This window comes from Eschrichtius robustus, chromosome 2, assembly GCF_028021215.1.
Source record: "Eschrichtius robustus isolate mEscRob2 chromosome 2, mEscRob2.pri, whole genome shotgun sequence".
In the NCBI taxonomy this organism is placed as follows: domain Eukaryota; kingdom Metazoa; phylum Chordata; class Mammalia; order Artiodactyla; family Eschrichtiidae; genus Eschrichtius; species Eschrichtius robustus.
Genome location: NC_090825.1, coordinates 72,262,599 through 72,286,493, shown reverse-complemented (window position 1 = coordinate 72,286,493; position 23,895 = coordinate 72,262,599). Strand labels below are relative to the sequence as shown.

Here is a 23,895-nt window from a genome sequence, read left to right as displayed (position 1 = left end):
GCACAACAGCCGCCGACAAATCCCCAGCACCTCCCCCCTCAGTGTTTTCTAGCCAGCCTTTGCCCCCGCTGTGCGAACGAAGGACAAAGGCGCACCCGGAAGGTCGCCCCGGGCCTTGGCCCTGGATCTATTACGTACTGGAGATGAAGGGGCGGGGCCGAAGGGGAGGAGTCAGGGGCGGGGCTGGAACCGGACCCTACTCCTGGGCTGCGGCGGAATCTCTGCGCCTGCGCGCCCGCGTAGGCCTGTGGTTGGGGAGCCCCAGGTTCTGGGCTCGCCCTCGCGCCCCGGCCCCCGCCTCCTCCAGGTCCCTTCCCACCTCCGCCCACTTGACGCGATGACGCACGGCAGGTTTGCGGACGTGGCGGCGGCGGCGCACGGCACTAAAGGCCGAGGCGTTGGCGGCGGCGGTGACGGTCGACAGGGGCAGCCAAAAACGGAGGCTCGGCCATGAACTGGCCCGGGACTGCAGCCCTGGCGGCGGCGGCGGCGGCGAACCTGGTAGCCGTCTCCTCGTTGAGTCCCGCCTGCTAACGGGACAGGTAAAGATGGTGGTGAGAGATCGGGGGTGGCCGGGTCCCGGCCGACGGGGTTGGGCCCTAGCTGCACCCTCGCTGGAGGCGGCGCGGACCCCGCGGCCGCAGATGTGGCGAGGCGCCTGGTTGGGGCTTGGACCCCGGCCCGCGTGGAAGACACTCCGAGGCAGGGGAGACCTTCGAGACCAGCTCCACCAAAGCCCCTTGTTACACTGTCCGGGAAACTGAGGCTCAGAGGAAGGACTCCTACTTGCCCCAATCCCGGAGCAGCGCATTTCCCACCTAGACACACTACATTTCTCCCACAACTTCGTGTCTCTGTTGAATATTCGTTGACAGCATCTCGTCCACATCGTCCAAGTGTGATGGTGTAAGATAGAGATCTGAGATTTAATTCTCGCAGGGGGTAACAGGGAAAGAAAAAACAAGACGTGTGGAAAGGAGGAGGAGGGAAGTTAAGTTTTTAGAAACTGAATTGGCCGTGGCAGGTACAGTCCCTGTGATACTGGCCCAGTGCTGAACTAGATTGTGACCTGTGGCCCTTTTATTGCTCTCTGCTTAAGGAATGTCAAAGCGAAACACCCAACAGCATTTATGCAGCACGAAGGCGTTTGGGAAATCATTTTCAGTCAGAAAGTGAGCTAGCTGATGAGTGCTTCAACACGGTATCCATTGGATTACTCTTGCAGGCTTGTTTCAGTTTTCTGAAGGGGGTATTTGTGCTTTTTTTCCTGCCTTAAGAGAAGTATGACAGGTGAAGAGAATTGAACCAGATGACTTGAATACTGTGTACTTTCTAATCTGTATATAGTTGGCTCAGATAATTATATGCCTGGGCCAGAGTCTACCTTTTCGCGTCAATTAGGGACACAACCAATTCTTGATTGTCCACAAGCAGACTACACAGTTTGTGGTATTCTACTGCCTGCGTTTCATTCCAAGCGGAGTGAAGAGATCGTGAAACAGATGACGTTCTAGTCTTTAAATATTATTTAGCAATATATCATGGAGAGACGTTGATATAAGTATCTAAAATGGCTTTGGGGCATTGCTCAGTGAATTTCAGCTGTACTAAGCCAGTTTGGGGTTCTAAGACCAAATTATCAGGGGAAAAACGTCTAAAGGGCAGCATAACTGAGTCAGTATAGCCATGGGTAAATTGCTGTATATTAAGTGGTTCATAACTTTTTAAACTTTTTGAGACTATGAAAACAATAAATATTATCCCCAGAAAAATGTACATATGTATAAAATTTTGCCTAGGAATCCACAGGATTCACAGACATTCCCTACATTAAAGACAGGAAAGACTGTAAAATAAGTGGAAATAAAATTATTATCTGTTTTAGATGAAGGTGAGATACTCTACTCTTTCAACTTTTTTGAGAACAGAATAAAAATAAAGCATGCTTAATTTATTATTGTATTAAAACAAGTTTAATCTTTAAGCTTGTTAGAGTTGTCACTTGTTAGAATTCCTTGAAGGAATAGGTGTGACTTAAAACTGCTTTTTTTTTTTTTTTTAATAACAATACTTTTATTTTATTTATTTATGGCTGTGTCGGGTCTTCGTTTCTGTGCCAGGGCTTTCTCTAGTTGCGGCAAGCGGGGGCCACTCTTCATCGCGGTGCGCGGGCCTCTCACTATCGCGGCCTCTCTTGTTGCGGAGCACAGGCTCCAGACGCGCAGGCTCAGTAACTGTGGCTCACGGGCCCAGCTGCTCCGCGGCATGTGGGATCTTCCCAGACCAGGGCTCGAACCCGTGTCCCCTGCATTGGCAGGCAGATTCTCAACCACTGCGCCACCAGGGAAGCCCAAAACTGCTTTTAAGATGTAAAATGTGGTAGCTTTCTTTAGTTGGGTGGCTGTTGAGTTAGGAATTCCAGTTCATGGTAATAAATAAATGTAGCTCTTGGGGGAACAGGTGAAATTATCGACTTAATATATAGCTATTATTTATGTTATCTGAATAGAAACCTTTGAGTTTTTGAAGCATTACAGTGTTGCCATAGAGCAGAGTCAGAAACTGGTTTTCAAGGGTTCTATTCAATGATATGAAATAGTTCCCAAAATTTTAAAGTATGTCCCAACATAGAGAGTATGTAATCTATTGTCATGTATATTACAAATTCAGACTTCTGGAGTTGGTCTTTTTTGATTTTTTTCTTTTTCACCTGGTACTTGTCCATAGTATTCACAACTGCCTTTGATACATCATTTAGTCTTGGCTTCTATGGCACAACATTTTCTTGGTTTCCTCCTCCTCTGAACACTTCTTTTCGTCTTTGCAGTCTGATTTTCCTTCGTCTAGGTATTAAACGTAGCAGTTCTTCAAGGGTCAGTCTTGGACCCTCTTATTCTGCGCGCGCTCTCTCTCCCTCTCTCCCTCTCTCTCTCTGTCTCTGTCTCTCTCTCTCTCTCTCTCTAATCTCATCTACACAGCTTCAGTTTCCACCTATGTGCAGATGAGTCATGAAATTATATCACCCAGACCTTTCTGAATTTGACTACATAGCCCACTTGACTACTTGACATTCTTTTTGGTTGTCTTAAAGGAATTTACAGTCAAAGTCACCAAGCCCCCCGCCCCCACCAAGCTCTTTTTCCAGTGTTTCAGATCTTAGAGAATGGCACCACCATTTACTCAGGGATGCAAATCAGAAGTCTTGGTGTGATCCTTAACTAATTTCTTCTCTTCATATCTGAGCCACATCATTAAGCCTTAAGTATTTATCTCCCCAGATTCCTCTTACTACCTCTCTACTCTCCATCTTTCACAATAATTGAGAACAATCTACTATCCTTTCTTATGTGAACAATTAATATGAAGCTAGAACTGTGAATGTGGTAATAGTTTTTTATGTTCTTGTTTTTTGTTTTTAACATTGACAGACTTTATGGGGGCGGGGATCTGGTTTCCACCTGGGATCCTACCCTCTTAATATAGATAAGAAGGGATTTAGAAACCTTTGTACAGTATCTGTTCTGGGCCCCCAGGGCAGGAAGGGGGTGATTGCTGGGTGGGCGGGCTGGAGGGGTGGAGGCAGGGCCCTTACCACCTGCATGCCCACATCCACCCTGAACATGAGGGTGGGGTAAGATGCTCTGGGAGGGATGAGGGAGTCCCCAGGCTAGGGGCAAGCTGGCAGCAGGGGCTGTGGCAGGTAGCCACAGCTTCAGCAGCACTTGGCGCCACGGTTGCAGGGCAGCTTGGTGCTGGCATTGTCAGTGGTGCACTTGTAGTCATAGGTGAGCTCCTCACCATGCAGGGTGCAGTGCAGGGTAGGTGAAGATGATGATGGGCTTCTGGCCCTCCACATGGGTGACTTGAGAGAAGCAGTTGGGCTCACAGGAGTGGTTGATGACACGGGCAGCATTGCCATGCATCGTGGCATCCCCACAACAAAGCCATCCATTCGGAACATGTAGCACCCAGTGCCCTTCCCATCGGAGAACTTCTCCCGCTTATTGTTCTTTTTTAATGAGGATAGATTAACTTGATGAAGGTGAGTTGAGAGTGAGTACACTTAGGTCAGCTCTCATCTCAGTCAGTCTTAAGATGTCTTTTCTGAAGTAGAAATGAATGTAGAACTTATAATCTGTTCGCAATCTTTATAGACCATAAATTGAGTTTCATGAGGACTTTGGTAAGTTAAAGTTTGGTGAAAAGCTGCCAGGGAAGAAAAATCCCTGGTTGAGAGCAAAATTATGACCTGTATAGAAGGCACATACTATACTAAATAAAAACACTGAAATCAGCGTGATCCAGGGAAGTAGGTAGGGAGTTCAAAAGACAGTTCAATCCCATGGAACTTAAAATGCAGAACAACTCAAAGTTTGGGGTTCATAAAAGTGTTGTGTGTGTACATATAAAACATATACTTTGATTCTATCAGATCTGTAAATTGTATATATGATCACACGTTTTTAAGACATAATACAAAATTATTTCTGTAATTTTCTTCACATACTCAGAATGGGGAAACTTAATTTTTTGACTTAAAAAAATATAGCAATTCGTCCTTGTTAAAATGTAATCATCACCATGTTTTGTGATATATGGTCTATAAGAATGGATTACTTCTTCCTCCCATCCCATTGTCTCCATTGCCAAATATGTTCATTGTACTTCAACAACTATAAAACTTGAACCTAAAACCATTCTTTAAAAAACAAAAGATAAAGTGTCCTGAATATAAGATTCATGTAAATCAGTCAAATGGATCAGCTACATTCCAAAGTTTTCTCTGCCTTCTTTCCCTACCAGATTTTGACATTATGGCAGGGAGGCATCAGAATCGTAGTTTTCCTCTTCCAGGAGTTCATTCAAGTGGTCAAGTACATGCATTTGGAAATTGTACAGACAATGATATGTTGGAGGAGGATGCTGAAGTGTATGAGCTTCGATCCAGAGGAAAAGAAAAAATCCGAAGAAGTACATCGAAAGATAGACTTGATGACATTATAGTATTAACAAAAGATATACAGGAAGGAGACACTTTAAATGCAATAGCCCTTCAATACTGTTGTACGGTAAGTTTTAATTTGATTTTGCATAATGCAGCCCCAAATAAATTATTTGTTCATAGCACAAAATTGAAATAAATTCTGTGCCCTTTTATCTTGTATTCCCCCCCCACCCACTTTTTTGTCTTTTCACAGAAATCAGTATCATGTTGGTGGATGTTAACTTTTTAAATTTTTAAGTGAATACTTGAATTTCTGTTTATTTCTAAATCATGATTCTATTTTCAGATTGAAAAACACTCAAATGTGTTTATTTTTCTCCTTATTCAAGTTGTAAGGGAATGTAGAAATATATAAGGAAAGGTTTTTTCCTGCCCCAATTTCCTGAGACAACACACGTTGGTGTGTTCTTTCCATACCTTTTTTGGGGGGGAGATATATATGTGTGTAGCGATTTTTGTGTTTTAAAAATTGGTTTATATTATACCTATTACTCTGCAAGTTGCCTTTGACTTTTTCATTTCTTAGTATATCATGGATATCCCTCATAGCCTTATAGATCTAACTCATTATTTTATGTAGCTATATGATACTGCATAGTATGGATGTACCATAATTATTAAGTTGTTCTCTTACTCATTGATAGGATTTTCTCCATGTTTTGCATTGTGCAGTGAATATCATCACAACTGGTACCTTATTTCTGTGAAATAGATTCTCAAAAGTGGGATTTATAGATGAAAGGTATATTTTTTATTTTACTAGGTATTAAACTCTGTTTAAATCCATTTAATGTCTGTGTCATGTCCATCTTGTATCCATAGCATGGAATCTATTTTCATGTAAACACATTGATATGGAAACTGTTGATATCTTTCGTTTTCAAACTTTTTATTCTCATGCTCCCAAAAGAATTTTGAAATGTATATACTGTGTACCTCCTTGCACCTTTTAAAGTGAACATCTTAAATACATCCTGACTTAAAGTAGTTATAAAGGATTTAATTTCCAGAATGTTGTCAATATTGATTTTTAAAAACAAGACTATTAGAACACTCTTTAAATATATGCATGGAATCCTAAATACCACCAGGATTTGCTACCTAAAATCATTCATTTAAAATATATATATATGAGCTCTTTTTTTAGTAGCATGAAATTTTATATTTTAAAATTTTTTATATATTTAAAAATTTTTTCTCCTTAATATTTTCATCCCCCCAAAAATCTTTCATAGTACGAAATATTTTTATCTTGAAAACCTTTTATTGATTACCTGTCATAGTTCTCTGCAATAGAAACACACACATATATTGATAAATTTATATATATATATTTAAATTTAATTTTAAAGTCTCCGATGACCATGAGGTTCTATGTATTATTTTTCCTGAATAATTATTGCAATTATTCACAGTTGATCAAAACAAATATTATAAATTTTAATTTAAATGTTTAATAAATATTTTATTGAAATGCATTTCTTGATGAGGTAAGAAAAGCTGGGTTTGGGTTTTTTTTTGCAACTTGTTCATGTATGGCAACATTATTTATTGTTAAATCAGAAATTACCTGATTTCATTCTTTAATGCAAATAAAATTGTTAATATGTGTTCTGTAGAGAAATAAGACCACTGAGAAATAAATTATAGAATGTGCTTTAGAAGGATGATAATGGAAATTAATCAAGACTTTAAAATTAGGGGCAAGACTGAAAATATCAAGGTGAAGATCCAAGAGAAGAGTGTGGTCCAGCAGCTTTATTAGAGAAAGACATTAGTTTTCTTTTAATGAGCCTAGAAAATTTTCTTAGAAAAAGAGAAATTTGAAGTGACATCTGAATGATTAAAAATAGGTTATATTTCCAATGAAGTGAAAAGGAGAAAGTATTTCAGGCATGACAGTGATGTGGAGATTTCAAGGAGGAAATAAGGTGGACAACAGAGGAAGTTTAATAGCTGTTTCAGAAATGAGTGACAGACTAGGATGAAGTGCTTTAAGATAACTGAGGGAAAGTTTGATATATAGTAAGAGAATATCATTGTAAGATTTTAACAAGAGTGCTGCAGAATGGGGGGGGGGGGCGGGAACCTGCTGGTGAATTAGAGGGAATCCAAGAAAGAAGTTACTGGAAGATGATCCAATGAATATGATTAGGGCTTAGGCTAAAATATTTATAGTAAAGAAGAGAAGAAGCCAATAGAAAATGTATTGGGGGGGGAAATCACAGGGTGTATCCGCGGTTTCCTTAATTAAAATGAAGAGTGATGAAAGGCAGTTAGCTGAACGTTAGGGAAAAGATGGCATTGGCCACAATAATGGGAAAATTGATATAGCAGAGATAGGGAGTTAAGCAGTGCTCCCTTTTGACAGAGCTCAACTAGCAAAAGATTAACCTTACAAAAGGATTTATCATTTAAAAATATGGTAATTAGTGCTATATTCCACTTATAAATATTCAGCCTTAGGAATTATTAAAAATATGCCTGTTATAAAACAGTGATAAGAGGAACAAAAAGTTCAAGGATACATTTGGAATCCTAAATGTAACCAAGGAAGTTAGCATAACAGAGAAAATATTATAGGGATATTTAGAGAGATAACCTAGGTAGATGCTAAACCTTGGAAACCTGGTTCAGAAAGATTATTGAGTAGTTATTAGTCGGAATATACAATACGAGGCAAAAGAGCATTTAAAGAGAATAGAATCAGGCTTTGGGGTTTGTCAGTGAATCTTCATTTGCCTTTAAAGAGTCTCAAGGTAGTAAAATGACAAAGCACCCTTTAACATTACACTCATCTCCAAGTTACTGTTCAGTCCTCTCTCCCTTTTCCTCCCACACATACACTTCAAAGGAATTGATTTTTCCAATAAGAACTCTCATTCTTCATCAGTAATATGCAGTTAATCCAGGTCACTACTACCTCTTAAGAACCCTGTTTGACAACCTGGATTCTGCAGGTTTCTGACTTTCCTACTATTAAAATTTAATAACAGCTAACATTTACATAACATACTGTGTGTCACTACTGTAGATGTTCTTTGGACATTTTAATACATTAATCTTCACAGTAACCCTATGTGGTAGGTAATATTATTACTGTCATTTTACATATGTGAAACTGATTTGCAGACAGGTTAAACAACTTGCCCCAAATCATACAGCTAGAAAGTGTCAGGACCATGCTTCAAACCCAGATAGTCTGTGCTTTTAACCACCATCATATAGTGCTTTCCTGGGCACTGTTTCTTAATCTCCTTTGTGGATTTCTCTTAACTCAGCATACCCCTCAAATGTTGGCATTCCTCAGGGATCTTTCCTATGTTACCTTTTTCTCCTAGACTTTTTCTAGTGAATCTATCTACTCTTGTGACTTCAATTACCATTTTTGCTGGTAATCCACAAATCTATATCTCTAGCTGAGATCATTCTTCTGAATTTCAGGCATACATTTATAACTGCCTTTGGACATCTTCCACTTGGCACATTTCAAGCACCTCGAAGTCAACATGTGTGAAATCTGCGTTCATTCTTTTATCCCTCTACAGTGTTCCATAATCTCAGTGAGTGACATCATTATCCATCGAGTTGGCCAAGCCAGAAATCTAAGTTTTATCCTAGACTCACTTTACCTCTCTGATATCAATCACGTGATAAATGATCAGTGCTTGGGTTTACAGCATTGATGGAAATGATGGATTAATAACTTAAAGGCAGTTGGAGAGCCTGGCATAGTAATTGGTAACCTGAGAAACACTCTCCTGCTCCCCTTACTCACAATGGCAGGTGGAGAGAACATGTAGACAGGTCGAGGACTATATAAAATATCTAAGGAAAGCTTATAAAACTGGCTGATCTGGGGGATAGTTGAATAATGCATTTACACCAAGAGGTTTGGGGAAAAATGGCTTCAGGAGACAAGTGAAGGAGACAAATTATCATATTTTATCAATTCAAAGGTGTATACTTTTACACATTTTAACATCTTTGAAGTTAGAACGGTGGCATCTTCAATATTTGGTGGGGTTTTTTTTTACCTTAATGATACATAAAACAATGGCACATCTTAGAGTGGATTGCATCTTGGTTTTGATAAAATATGGTACTTTTAGTTGGGTAAGTTGACATTTGCCTATACTCTAATCGCCACATTAGAAGAAAGAACATAAGTATCTGTAATCCTTCCTTCACAAATTGTTTACAAGCGGCAGAAGTATGATATTTGCACATGATATAGAAAGAGAAATACCAAAAGATCCTAGAATCTACTTAAATAGCTAGGATTAGTGTTAATATTGATAATATGTGGGTGATTATAGAATGTAATTGGTGATTTCTTAAGACTGGTAGATCAAGAATGGTATAGAAGTGTTATCCACAAATAATATAAAATCCTCTCTGGATGTGATAACTTACTACTTCTAATAATTAAGCTCAATTTTTTTCCCTCCAAAAGTAACTGGGATGAATGAATATTACTACTTCTATTTTGACTTAGCATTTAGTTGAATTCTGCTTTTTTTTTTTTTTTTTTTCTTTACAGGTAGCAGATATCAAGAGGGTTAACAATCTCATCAGTGATCAAGACTTTTTTGCCCTTAGGTCTATCAAAATTCCAGTAAAAAAGTTTAGTTCATTGACTGAAACACTTTATCCTCCAAAAGGAAGACAGACTTCACGTCCTTCATCTGTTCAGTACCTTTCAGAACAACAGGAAGTTTTGTCAGCTAATGATTCTCTTTCTTCCAGTGAGTCAGCTGGTAGCTTTTTAAAAGAAGTAGACCGAGACATAGAACAAATAGTAAAATGTACAGACACCAAAAGAGAGAACCTTAATGAGGTGGTGTCTGCCTTGACAGCACAACAAGTACGTTTTGAACCTGATAACAAAAACATTCAACGTAAGGATCCTTATTATGGAGCAGACTGGGGAATAGGGTGGTGGACAGCTGTAGTGATAATGTTGATAGTAGGCATAATAACGCCAGTATTTTATTTGCTGTATTATGAAATTTTAGCTAAAGTGGATGTTAGTCACCATTCAACAGTGGATTCTTCACATTTGCATTCAGGAGTCACACCCCCATCACAGCAGAGAGAAATGGAAAATGAAATTGCTCCAACTAAAGGAATACCCTTTGGCCCACAAGATGACCATAAGCTTTATAGTAAATATTCTCAGTTACCTGCTGCTCAACACAAAACATAGCAGTTAGTTCAGTTACAGTGTTAGTGATCACCTGTGTATCTGGAATGTGGTGGGTGAATCAGTTATATTAAATAACCACTTCAAAGGCAGGATTTAGGGAGACTGGAGATGCTTTGTTTTTCACCTTTTTTTTTTGTTTGTTTTTTGGAGCCATTTACAAATGGATTGAGCATAAAATCCCTACAGTTGCTAGTTGTTGATACTGAAAGCAGTAAATCTGTATATCTGTTTTATCAATGCTTAAAGCAGAAATGAATTTAAATATGTGTCTCGGAAGTTCCTGGAAAATGCATTTTTTCTTATTCAAGACTGGTTATGTTCAAATTTTATTTTTTAAGCAATTGTTTTTGGTTTGAGGTTATTAATAGTAAATTCATTAAGCAGAATAATGATAGCATCAGATGTCTGCAACTGAAGAAAATTTATTACCATCAAAATATTTAGTTGCAGAAAAGTTTGATTCTAAAATTATTTGATAGGACTTACTTAAAATTTCATTTCGAAACTTAAATAAAACCCCACATTTAGTACATACGCTATGAAAACATAAGTAGAACAGAAAGGGGAAAGAAATGTATAATGTCTGTAATAGAAGCTGAGATATATTATTATTTTTAAGCCCCCAAATTAATGTGTTACTGTTGGGAAGTTGCCATTTGGTCACTAGAACACTGGATTATGTCAGGACCTAAAAGTTATCTTTGTCTCTTAAAGAATGCTGCCTCTGCTTCTGTTTTTTAAGCGATTATATTTGCCTCTGATGTTTGAAAGCACTTTTGTTGTTCTTTGATGAAAAGTGTTATACATGTACAGATTAGTATTAATTAGCAAATATTTCCTTACATACTGTGATAAGTTGTTGCTGTGTTACATGTAATAACATGCCTTAATTACATTTAATGCCTTATAATACTTTATGTAAACTAGTATAATTTTTAGAATTAAAATTAAGCATTATTTCAGATGGTCCGATAGGATTCATAACATAGGCTGTATAAATTTGTCTCCACCTTCACTGTCAGGCACAAGTTAATGGGATCATAACATTTTCGTTGTCTGTCTCTGAGGTCTGTTGCAGAAAAGCAAGGGTAAAGAGACCTTTTGCATTAGCAAAAACAGACAAATTGCTTTGTATATTGATCCCTTAACCTCTGTTTTTCAAAGAGAAAATGTTCAACTTGGGTCTTTTTTCCCTGAACTAGAGCATCAAATTGGGGAAGAGAGGCCAAAGGTGTATATGGATTGGTCAAAAGAGTGCCACTTTTAAGATCTGTTGTGGATCAGAGTCTGGCTAAATAAGCATTTGCATACTGATTCCATCATTTAGTTTTTAAAAGTATGTGTTTTTAAAATGCTATCAAAATGATTCATTTGGTGGAGTCTGGCTTGCCTGTTTGTGTATAATAAAGTATGTACCTTAAGATATATTATACCACCTCATTTTCTGGGCATTATTTCCTAACTTTTAATGTTTCAGCTTTTGACCAGTCATTTTATATTTCAAACTTCAGTCTTGATACAAAGTGGGGTGAATAAATATATATGCTTAATGAGGCTTAATGTACTTTTAGGAGCAGTGTATCATAGAAAGACAGGACAAAGATGTCAAACATTAAAGCCCTTGCATATATTAGAGGGCCTTAGACAATTACCAAAAAGTGTTAATATGGAAGTTTGTAGCAAATTGATTTTTTGAGTTAACTCTATTAGTTTAAGATTTAAAAAATTGTTTTAATGTGCTTTGGGCATCTTGAGAAAAGTATGATCTTTCTAATTTATGCTCAGTGTTAACTTGGTCAGTTTACATTGTATTTATTAAGCCTGCTGAAAATCAAGTTTCAAGAAAGAAAATACATATTATTTTAGGGTAGAATGGGCTAGATGTCCTTTGAAGAACTTTGTTTACATCAAATTGATGAAATTACGGAGTCAGGGATTCCTTTTTGCTAGTGGTACTTTGAAATTGTGATAGAGAAGTCTGATTTATAAAATAAGTAACTTTTTAGAAAGTAATGAGGTATATTATGTACTTGATTAAAAACCTTTTCTGTCTTGCAGAGTGTCCTATTCCTTGAAGGCAGTATAACATATCCGTATGACACAGGCAGTTTCCTTTGTCCATATATTTGAATTACATTGGGTTGGCCAAAAAGTTTGTTCGGGTTTTTCCATAACATTTTACAGAAAAACCAGAGGGAACTTTTTGGCCAACCCAATATATTTTTTTTACTTAATTGAATATAATTTGAATTATATATAATTCTATATATATGTATAACATATATAGAATTCTGTGTTATATATATAGAATTCTAGATTCTAATCCTTAAGTGTCATTTGTAAAAGAAAAGTTTCCTAAGCATTTAATAGATTTAGAATAATTTTAGCTTTTAAAAAGTACTAATACATCAAAATTTGTAACAAATGCAGATTACTTTGTAAAACTTAATAAAACAAGAAAAGTTATTTGATATTGTGGCTTTTGTGTTGAAACCCTTATTTGAATTTACTTTGAGGCTTTACATTAGAAGATATACACACACACACACATACATACATGCAGATGTAAAAGTAACGGAACTGTGAATCATTGCATTTGGTTCACTTAAAAAGTTGGAGTTGCAAGTGAAGAAAAACCTGCTATTTTTAAAAAGGGTAGATTCTTTCTTAAATGGGTACAAATGGTTAAGATTGTTTCAAACTAATAGATGCCATTTAAATTAAATATTTTTTGCCATCGTATTCCTAGAAAATTATAGGATTCATGTCCCCAAAAGATATATTAAGATCAGTTATAGAGTCTGGTGGCCACGTTAAGAATTAGAAGACAGTAATGTTAAATTAATTTCTCCAAAGACTTTTTGTTTTTTAAAGCTTATCTATCTTTTTCTGGACTCTACTTACTTGTTCAGTGGCCTGAAGAGTTCTTTAAATGAACCACTATTTAGTCATTAGTTCTTTTTAAAGGTATCTACTACTAAAATTACCTACTTGGGAATATGAAGGATACAGTTAGAGTTTTAGAAATATCGTGAAACAAAGATCCAGTCAAAGTGTTACAGAGTAAAGGTGTAGTTTTTAGGAGTCTGTATTTAAATGGTACATTATGACGGGAATCATTCTTATTTTGAATTACAAAGTTGCTCAAGAAATCAGTATTTTTCTTCCAAGTATGTGCATATTGCACTGTTAGATCATAGAAATCTGAATGCTTTATTTAATTCTTTTTATGTATGCAAATTATATAAATCTTTTGTATAATGTATTTTATACAGATGCAGCATGGAATTGTAGAATGTTATGTTAGCATGTACATCTGTAAAACTGGTTTTTAAAACTTCTTGCCCCTCATTTTTCATATTTTAAAAGATCTGCAAAATGTAATAAAGTTTCTATTTTATTATTCAATCGAAAGTGGAATCTGGTTAATTTAATTGAATAAAGCAAACCTTTTCTCCTCCTCTATTAGACATACTATGTAAGATAGACTGAATTGCCAAAGATTTACCAATTCAGATTCCCCCTTGTTATACTGAAACAAAATACACTGGATTATTTATAGTACATAAGTGAAAGGAAATGAAAACAAATTTCAGATGAATGTTATTTGGGGGGGATCTCTGATCTCACGGAAGAAGGCCCCATGAGACCTGGTCCACACCTTGGCAAGTTACAGATTGGTCGTGTAACAATATGCTCTATTTATATGTAAATTTTATTATCATGAAACAACCTTTCCATCTCAAAATATTAATTTTTTAAAATACCAGTAGCAAAAAGAATTGACAGTTATTTTGAGTTTTTATTTATTTAATGGAGAATTTGTGGTGTAATCCTTGTTTTCTCCATTTTTAAAAGTATCTTGATCTTAAAATTGTATTTACAGTTTTTATAAGAAGTTTTTACTAAAGAGCCTTTAACCAGATTAAGGAAAGCCATTGATACTGTACATCTGAAGGTAGTGGGGAAGGAAAGGTTAACAAGGTCATCTGAGTTTCTTAGCATTCTCTCAATATCCAAATCTCTTAGTTTGTTATCACAACTTTAATCACCTAGAGTTTTCTTGTTGATGGTGGTTTGTTCAAGAATATTTGATACTGGCATCCCTGCTCAATAAATATACAGTTATTTTACTAGGTAAAATAAGTATTAACAAATTAGTTTTCTCTATCAAATATATTTCAGCAGGGTCAAAGAAAACAATATAAAACAAAAGGACACTACTGTAAGAATTTAATTGTGTAAACAAATACAGAAAAATAAGCATTAGAGCAACAAAACAGTTTTGCATCTTATATAGAAATTTTAAAGATACTTCAACAAGTATGAGGTTAATCTCTGTATTAAAGCTTGCCTTCTTATAGAATAATTTAGCATTCTCTGAGATTTTAAGCCAGAAAAACAAGATTCATGCTGGTAAAGCAACCTGCAAATACTTTCTGCCTGTTCTCACAATTAGTCTACTTTAAACATAAAAAGATCTTCCAAAGGAGGAAGACAATGCACTTAACGGAGATGGCTGGGGCCTTCCCGGGAAATCCTTGCCCATAGGAGATGCTTTACCATCTGCAGGACTAAAATGGTGGCAACACATTGAAAGCCAGGAAAAGATTCCTGTGTCTTTGGTGTAGTTGCCCAATTTAAGTGTTATCTTCAGATGTATAATAAAGCAAGTAAACAGAACCATAAAGATAAGCTTTCTATAAATTAAATTGTATTTGGCTGTAGTACTAAGGAGGTGAGAGATTAAGAAACTTATGTTAATTATCAATCCTAAATGACTACTTGCCCATTACAACTGAAAACTGAGGATTCTACTCTAAGAAGTATGGTAGATTGCTAATACTTTAGAGTGTTTTATTCATGTTTTCCATTTAGAATCTTTCAAGTTATTGATAAGCTCCTTTAAATAAGAAATCACATAGGATCAGCACAATACTGAATAACGGCCCTCACACACATACTGAATTATCTGAGGAAATATTACAATTGAAAGTGGTCTTTTTCCTGAGAAAGCCATGTTACAAAATGGCACAAGACAATACACAATTTCTCCAATTTTTCCCACCAGATAATAAGATGGGAAAATCAGATTATAATATATTTTATGAGGAAAACATGTTTGTTTCTCAAAGCTGTTTTCAATCACTTTACCATCTACAATTTTTTAAAGGGTGAGAACCAAATTTAAATTAAGAATGATCATTTCTACAAGGTGAGAGAATGAATACATATAGTAAACTTTGGTTAGAGTTTAAACAATTTTTATAGAAAATTGTTTACAAGTGAAGAAACTAAGGCACAGAAAACTTAAGCTCAATTTCAAGGTTGAGTTTAATAGTAAAGGTAGAAATAGAATCTAGGGCTTCTGATTCTCAGGTTAGAGGGTAATGGGTGGTATCTTCCCAAGAGGGAAAAATGTATTTCTTTTGGTGGGTAATGTTCATAAATCATTTTTAAAATATATAATATGAATTTCCTTGAAAATCTTTGGCATATGTGAGTCATTGGAGGCTGAAGTTTATAGATATCCTCTCCCCCACCCCAATACAAAAAGGCAGGGGAGCTAGTTTTTAAATGAATCAAAAAAGATTAATCTAAATTTCAAAGTGACCTGAGTTTCATTCTGCATTGTTATATAAATCAGTTGGAGAGCTCAGTCCTGTGAAACGTAACAGAGGCCACTACACCTCACAGATTACACATACATGCATCCTTTAATGAGATTTATATGACTAGAACTTAGTCTACATTTTTATAAAGTACAAAATTAAATCTCAGTCTAATTTTTCATAAGCCAATGACTCAGAAATTAAACTTGTTACCGTGGGATGATTAATTCATATATTGTATGGTATGAAGTTAGCCTCCAATTCAGGTATTTTTAATATTCATCCCAGGCCTTTGTATTGGTTGAGATGTAAGCTGTGAAATTTATTTAGCTCAGATTGGGATTTTTCCTTGTGCATGTGTTTCCAATCACGAAATTTTTAATCTCATAAAATACGCACTTGTAAGAGCTCAGGTAGGTTTATGTAGTCATAATATAGTAGCACAGAACATACCATGTAAAAGTAAAAAATAAAATTATTTTCAAGTTTCTTTGTATTTAAAGTGCTCCATGTGCAGTATTAAACCAACTTTCAGATTATAGAAATCCGTTACGATGACTAGTAGTTTTAGAAAAGATCAGCAGTTAAACAAGAAAAATTTGTTTAAGTATGAATACATAGATTAAAAGATGCAAAAACTCTTTAGGTACATTCTAATCCAAATAATACCAAAAAAAAAAATCCACTTGAATACATTAGAGAGATGACAGAGGTGTTGAGAAGGAATGTCAGAGACTAATTGGTAAGGTAACTAGTATGTAAACTCAAAGTGGTTCTGAATATTTTGGTAACAAGTATCTTTCCAACAAAACAGGAACAAAAATAAAATACTCATTCCTTATCGGAAATAAAATAGAAAACAAGTCTGTTCAAATGTTCAGAAGCTGTATCATAAAAATATTTTTTGAGAAATTTCATAGCTAATAGGTTGCTTCATCCATGTTGTCATCACTGTCTGCACCAAAATCATCTCCATCTTCAAAGTAGGAATTAATGTAGTCATTTTCCTAAGTGAAATGATATATTCCTCAGTAAACATTAAAAGTATGAGTAGTAACATTAAAGAACATAATGTAGGCTGTCCCTTTAATATAAGTTTATAAATATCCAAGTTAGGTAATTAGAAAACATGCCAGGCTTAAAAGAAGTCTCTGTTATTTCAATGCTTAAAACACACATTAACTTTCACATATCTAACTGTGCTTTCTTCCTCAAGACCACCATCTCCTCCTATTCTCAGGCACCAACTAGCTAAGAGAACATAAACGGATGCCCATTACACCTTAATAGGATTATACATCTCATTCATTATACCTTAGTGGGATGATACATGGTTTAGTTAGTTAAAGCACTAAACACTTACTCCAAACAAATGTACAAACACTCAAGAAACGAAGCCAATTTATACTAACATTCATTCGAATACACCAGAACTGAGGTTTCCAGTTACAATGCATAGCTGAGCATAAGCAGAGAGATTTTTGCTTCCTACCAAAAAACAAACAAACGAAAAGACCTCAAGATACTAAATCAAATGCAGAAGATGCCATATTATTTTACAACTAGGGCCCCTCAGTTTATTTTTTTAAATTTTTATTTATTTTATTTATTTATTTTTGGCTGTGTTGGGTCTTCGTTGCTGCACGCGGGCTTCTCATTGCAGTGGCTTCTCTTGTTGAGAAGCACGGGCTCTAGGCGCGTAGGCTTCAGTAGATGTGGCACGCGGGCTCAGCAGTTGTGGCTCATGGGCTTAGTTGCTCCGCAGCATGTGGGATCTTCCCGGACCAGGGCTCGAACCCGTGTCCCCTGCCTTGGCAGGCGGATTCTCAACCACTGTGCCACCAGGGAAGCCCCTCAGTTTCTTTTAAATTAAGCGAGATTAAGCCCCTGGGAACATTCCAATTCTTATGGCTGAGTAAGACTACTATCTGTGTAAATGACTCACGATATTTCTGCTTTCTATCAAAAATTCAAAAATCCATTTTGGATATAGATTAAAAGAAATTTAAGAGAGTTATTAACCAACTGCAGTGTATGGACTGCAGCTGGATTCCAACTGGAATAAGCAAAAAAATTTTTTCCAATCAAAACTATTTGAACACTGGTTTAATATTTGATGATATTAAAGAGTTACATTTTATTGTGTTAGGTATGATAAATGATATTGTGATGTTGTTAAAGAGCCCTTATTTTTGAGTACATACTGAAATATTTATGGATGAAATGATATAATGCCTGGGATTTGCTTTAAAGTAATCCAAGGCAGCTGCGGGCTTGAAGTGGGGGGAAAAGGAGCAGACTGGGTGGATGAAAGAGTGGCCGAAAGGCTGGCTATGAATTGATCATTGTTAAAGCTAGGTGATGAGTCTGTAGGTGTTTATATTACTAGTCACTAGTTTTTGTAAATGATTGAAATTTGCCATAAAAAAATTAATTTCCAGGATACACAGTTTTGAGGGCATTAGCCCGCTGTGGCCTCCTTGGCCTAGCAAAGCAATAAAGCGATTCTCTTCTACTTCACCCCCTCCCCCCCCCCAAATTAATCTCCACATCTCTACTATCTACAGCAGAAATTATGATAGAGTAAGAAATAGGGACTATTCTCAAAAGAAAGTCTCCTGGATATCACCTTTTTTAGTATCTGCATGGTGGGATTTTATATATAGATTTATATAAATAATATAAGAAAGGTAACTTGTATTATTCAGATATGTATTTCATTACTTTGTCCTCCCTAAACACTTTAATGTTCCGTATCCAGCTAAGACCCTAGAAAGTTAGCCTGGTTTCTCTGGTGCCAAGAAATCCAACAGTCTGGAAACCTGGCTGAATCCGGAGGCCATGTACCAGGGAGGAGTGGCATGGTTGAGAGTTCAAGTGAGGCCACCTTGCAAGTGAGATCTTGGCAAGGACACTTGTGTGAAAATATAAGCTAGCCAATTTGTACATACAAGTGGAAATGAGTAAGGAAGAGATACTGTATTTCAAATTGAGCATATGCCACTTGTGTTTAGACATGAACACCTCCACGTATGTTCAATGATTCGTGTTAGGTAATTTTGTGAGATTAGTAATCTTGATACAAAGGTTGGTACAAAGTGAGAACTTGTTGAAATTGATGGCTTAAATGGTTCTTGGCTTCATTTGGGCCCCTGCTTTTTTATTTAATTGTAGCACTCAAAAGACTGCAGAAAGAAAAAAGTCTATATTTTCTCAATTTTATATGTAGGTGTTACATAGATAATTTGCTCCACTTTACTCTTCAAAACAAAATGCTCTTTAAATCCTCAATATATATCAGGTGAGTTAATTAGCAGTAATTTTTCATTAATTAGTTAATTGCTAGAAAGAGCAAAGAGTAACTTTAAATCTGGAAAGGCTTTGAGCTTGCTTATACCCAGACTCACCCAGCCTCACACTCAGAATATATATCCTTTCTTTATTAAAGTAGAAAGTTGGGTTTTTTTTAAATGAAATATACTTATATAAACCCACTGGTGGTGTTTTGGACTCTGTTAAGACCCAATACAGAATTCTGAAATTACTAGAATCCTAATGTTTGCTGTTCTTGTTAGGACAGATCTAAATTTCAACACAGCTCAACTCAAGTAGACTTTATAAACAGAGCATTTCAAAAGCCAAAGAATATTCAGGAAAATTCTGAAAAAGAAGGGTAACAGGCTCTAAAAATATTAACAAATAATCAGAAGCTTCTATTAATTGGAACATCTTAGTGATAGTTCAGAAATAGATCAATGGAACAGAGTCCAGAAATACATCTAAGTAGGTGAAGGAATCTAATAGCTGATAAAAGAGAATTTCAAATCCATGCAGAAAGAAAATTATTTAGTACATGAGGTAGGCAACTGGCTAACCATTTGGAAACAGATAAAAATGCATCTGTACCCCCTCACTGCACACCAATATAAATTTTATAAGAATCCAAAATTTAATGTAAAGTACTTGTAGTATATAATAAAGATTTCTTAGGTGGAGCAATTCAGGTGAAAAAAAGATTCAGAGTGTGGTGTGAGAAGCTGAAATGGAGTGAAGACAATGGTTACTTGCAATGCAGAAGAAACTCTCAGCCTAGGGTTAATGCATGAGACGTTTACAAAGTCCCAAAGAGGCCGTGACCAACAAACTTACCCTGCTTGACTGACTCCAGCTTATTTTGAAATGCACCATGTTTCTGAAAGTTGGAAATCCCAAATCTAAAACACTGAGTTCTGACTGAGATACTTGAGGTTGGATTATGAATGTTCTCTGATGTCCACATGCACTTTGGGATTTAAAACCTGATGGTATTGCAGAGTCCCCCCTCAAACCTATGTGACTAAACCCTTAACTACCTTTTTGCTGACTTAAAATTGTATGTATATTGATCTCAAACTAATCTGATCAATTTCCTTAACTTGTGGACTTCCACTTTCAAAGTTGCCTATCAAGTTACTTTTACCTCCTACATTCCATTTGGTATCACTATAATTTCAACGCTATAATAATTCTCCTGGTACCAAGAACTTGATGCCAGTGATAATAATACCCCTGGTTCCCATCAACTTGGTTTTTGTTTGTTGGTTTACTTTAATTATATACCATATTAGATCATCCTTAAGCTTAGTTAACTTTGTTACTCTCCCAGAACAGACCGTTACCTCTTCTTGCTCTTCTTCATCATATTCCTCTTGTTCTGCAGCATTGTCATCCTCATCATCATCACCTTCTTTACTTTTCTCTTTGCTTCCTTCTTTCTCTTCATTTTCCTCATCTGATTTTTCACCATCACCTCTCTTTTCCAATTCCTGGTATAAATGAGCTTCATTAATTTAAATGGAAACCACTAGACTCTGACTTGCCTGCTCAACCTCAAGAGAGCAGCTACCTATCACCCTAATTCTAACCCTCCCTTACCGACGCCTCTAGGCCACCACCTAGGACACCGTGAGTTAACTCAAGAAAGATGGGACTAAATGGTCTGTCATTACACTGGTATTTTCTCTGAGTTTGCTACTTCATAACTGGGTCTTGAGTCATGCTGTGATATCAGCTCTGCTGCCCGATGCTTTATTTTTATGATTCCTATCCTACCTCCTTCTAAAATATTGAGTTGATTCTGTTTATGGAGAAGCACTTTCAGAATGTTATTTTGTTTTCCTTCAAGCATGAAAGGAGAAAAGAGAAGGTAATGGTGACATTTCAAAATGTCTATGTTTTAGTTTCTAAGTGAAACTCTTTAAAATAATATCAAGTCATCCTATTTGCAGATTATCCATGTTCTTATCTCTGTTCTCCCTCATTATTTACTTCCCATTTCCAAGGATTTTTGTTTCTTAATGTATCTGGCAGGTACTTTAAGAAAAGAGAGATTAAAACTCAAATTTCAGTCAATCTTAGCAATTATTAGCAACTCTAAGAATGGAGGCAAAGAAGAGATGCAGAGTTAGAGAAACTTTGATTACCTGATGGCTCCACTTATCCACGTTGTTAAAACCACTGTCACCTTCTCATAAGACAGAGATTTAACTTTAAGATTACATCTTTATATTTCCATTATGACTACCAATAATTTTTTCCATTTGATAAAAAGTGACCTGTTTTTATTACTGTTACTATCCATTTGCTAAATTGTTCTATGCTTAATTTGCACAAGTGACAGAATTTCACCAGTTTTCTAGGAGGTGGGGGACAGCAATAATTTCATATATTAATACTCATAATTAATGCATAAGATCACTTTAAAACACTATTATTCTTAATCAGTAATCAGAACACTAATTCATAAATCTGTAAATACTCTACCCTATTATAAGATATTTGCTCTGTAGATTACATACAGAGAGAAAACATATTTTGTATTTGGTGTGACTACAACTTAACTATTCCATTTGGTTCTTAAATATTTTTTTTAATCCCTTTAACTACATTCAAATTTGAATTTAAGAAAACCAAAGGCAATGAAAGACTACATCAGATAATCTCAATTTTTAATCAAAATTCAAACTCTACCCTTCCTGTCACCTTACCCCACTTAGGTAGAACAAATAAGACCAAGGTAATAGACATAAGATGATTTATCTTCATACTGACCCATGTTACCTTATATGAGTTATTACTACAATATAATGTGTGCAATTTTTACCAATTGGCAATCCCTTTGGAAAACTGCATGTAAACAAAATAGTATTTACAGATTTTTTAAGTGTTTATAAAAACACATACATATAATGATGACATGTTAATGTTAATTAAGATATGAAATTTTTTTCTTTTCTATTTTAATCAAACCCTAGTAAAAAGGCCTACAAACCCACAAGACTGTATAATTAAAAGGGAACTGTAGTGCTATGCTTATTTAACTCTGTGCAAGGTATACGCTATATCTGAAAAAGCACGCTATTAGCTATTATTTAATAATTAGCAATAGAATTATTTAAACCATTTATGTAAAAATATTTTTAAATATATAATTCATTCAGTGCTACGTAGGGACTAGGAGGTCTTGATTTCCACTACTGCCACCTCAATTATCTTTAAATAAATAACTTCAACTTTATTTCTACTACATAGACCTAAATCAAACCAATAAAATACCTGAATCAGTTAACAAATATCAGATTTATGAAATTTAGAAAAAAGATCTCATACACACTGTCTCATCACTTTATTCCTTTTGTGTTAAGGTATTAGTTTTAATTCATCTACTTAGTAGTCTCCATTTTCTCTTCCGTGAGATATAACTATTTACCCCTACTACTTTATGGATTTATTTTAAGAACAATGTGAAAACACTTTGAAAACAGTTGAATTATGAACAGTTAACAGTTCTTCTAGCTTAAATACTATAGACCACTCACAGAGCCACCTGTATGTCATACAGAAATAAGCTCAAATATTAGTTTACTGCTGTCTGATTATTCACACAATAACCATGAGATTTGACTGGATGTCATTCCCTCTCCATCACAGAAGTTTTATTAAAGAAAACTTGCAACTACTTTTGCTGAAGAAATGAACAATAATGGAGTCATCTGGAAGCTAACTTTGCTCTATTAAATAAAGCTGCTAACTCATTGGGATTTCTAGATGTAAAACTCCAGTTTTAACAATGTGTGTAATGAAAAAAGGTGTTTAAATATAGGGAATAAGGAAATACAACTTGTTCTGATGAGAAACCACATCCAGAGGTCCAGATCTATCTTCCTTATAGCACATGTCATCTTAGCAACTTCTTTCCAGGAAGTTTTAAGAACAGTCAGAATCTGTGTTCAATCAATACAAGATGGCTAGTTCTGCAACCCCATCCATCATTCCACCACAGTAAAACCTGACAGTTATTGCTATTCCTTCAACAATCTTCCTGGCTTGATTTTCAGACATGTTATCTTCAGCTCAAGGACTGGTCAAAAGTAAAATTTAAAAAGATGAGTTTCTGTTACCAGGTAGCTATGCCAACTTGGCCAGGCAAGTAAAAGTTTTAAAGCCTTGACGTCCTCATTGGTAAGTAAGGAATTTTAATACCCATCTCTCTTTGTTGTTATGAAGCCTTAAGCACATAATGGATGTAAATAGCTCATCAAAGAGCCTGCTATATAAAAAGTTCTCAAAAAGCACTAGCTGCTATCATTATCATCATCATCGTTATCATTACCATCACCATCACCATCAGTGCAAGGTAATTCATGCATTGATAGTGGGAATAAAGGGAATAAACTGGTATAATCTCATTGGAGAATGATCTGCCAATATTTATCCATATTTTCCATATTATACAGTACACATAACAGCTGACCTAACAAGTCTACTTCTAGAAATCTATCCTAAACATGTGAAATCACATACTTAACATGGATTCAATGCAGCATTGTTTATAATTGTGAAACACTAGATGAAACATAATGTCCATCGATAGATTACTGATTAAATAAATTACGGTTCATTCTTATAGTGTAGCCAAAAGAAGAAGAAGAAAAAGAAAAGAATGAGGGAACTCTTTCACAGACTGACATGGAATGGAAACATTGCCAAGATATTTTAAGTGATAAGGTGAAGAGGCAAAACAGTGCAAT

At 35.8% G+C, this 23,895-nt stretch overlaps 2 protein-coding genes across 3 annotated transcripts in view; one reads left to right on the top strand and one right to left on the bottom strand.

Annotated features, from left to right (window-relative positions):
• The first annotated feature begins 240 nt into the window (after positions 1 to 240).
• On the top strand, positions 241 to 12,393 carry LYSMD3 (LysM domain containing 3). The gene is made up of 3 exons (XM_068535630.1): positions 241 to 542; positions 4,804 to 5,069; positions 9,549 to 12,393. Exons 2-3 carry the CDS (start codon positions 4,815 to 4,817, stop codon positions 10,212 to 10,214), a joined length of 921 nt encoding a protein of 306 aa, XP_068391731.1. The 5' UTR covers positions 241 to 542; positions 4,804 to 4,814; the 3' UTR covers positions 10,215 to 12,393.
• Positions 12,394 to 16,392: 3,999 nt separating this feature from the next.
• Positions 16,393 to 23,895, bottom strand: part of POLR3G (RNA polymerase III subunit G) — a 39,042-nt gene continuing 31,539 nt past the window's right edge. For both annotated transcript variants that reach the window (XM_068533792.1, XM_068533799.1), the window contains exons 7-8: positions 20,485 to 20,631; positions 16,393 to 16,833 (exon numbers count right to left, since the gene is read on the bottom strand). In XM_068533792.1, the coding sequence (XP_068389893.1) occupies positions 16,747 to 16,833; positions 20,485 to 20,631 (234 nt within the window). In that variant the 3' untranslated portion in view covers positions 16,393 to 16,746. The remainder of the gene's footprint in view (positions 16,834 to 20,484; positions 20,632 to 23,895) is intronic.

What these genes read in the sequence shown, in the direction of transcription:
- LYSMD3 (XM_068535630.1), top strand. Translation starts at nt 4,815, where the DNA reads ATGGCAGGGAGGCATCAGAATCGTAGTTTTCCTCTTCCAGGAGTTCAT. An exon ending in CCCTTCAATACTGTTGTACG is followed by an intron (nt 5,070 to 9,548) that starts GTAAGTTTTAAT and finishes TTTTCTTTACAG; the next exon opens with GTAGCAGATATCAAGAGGGT.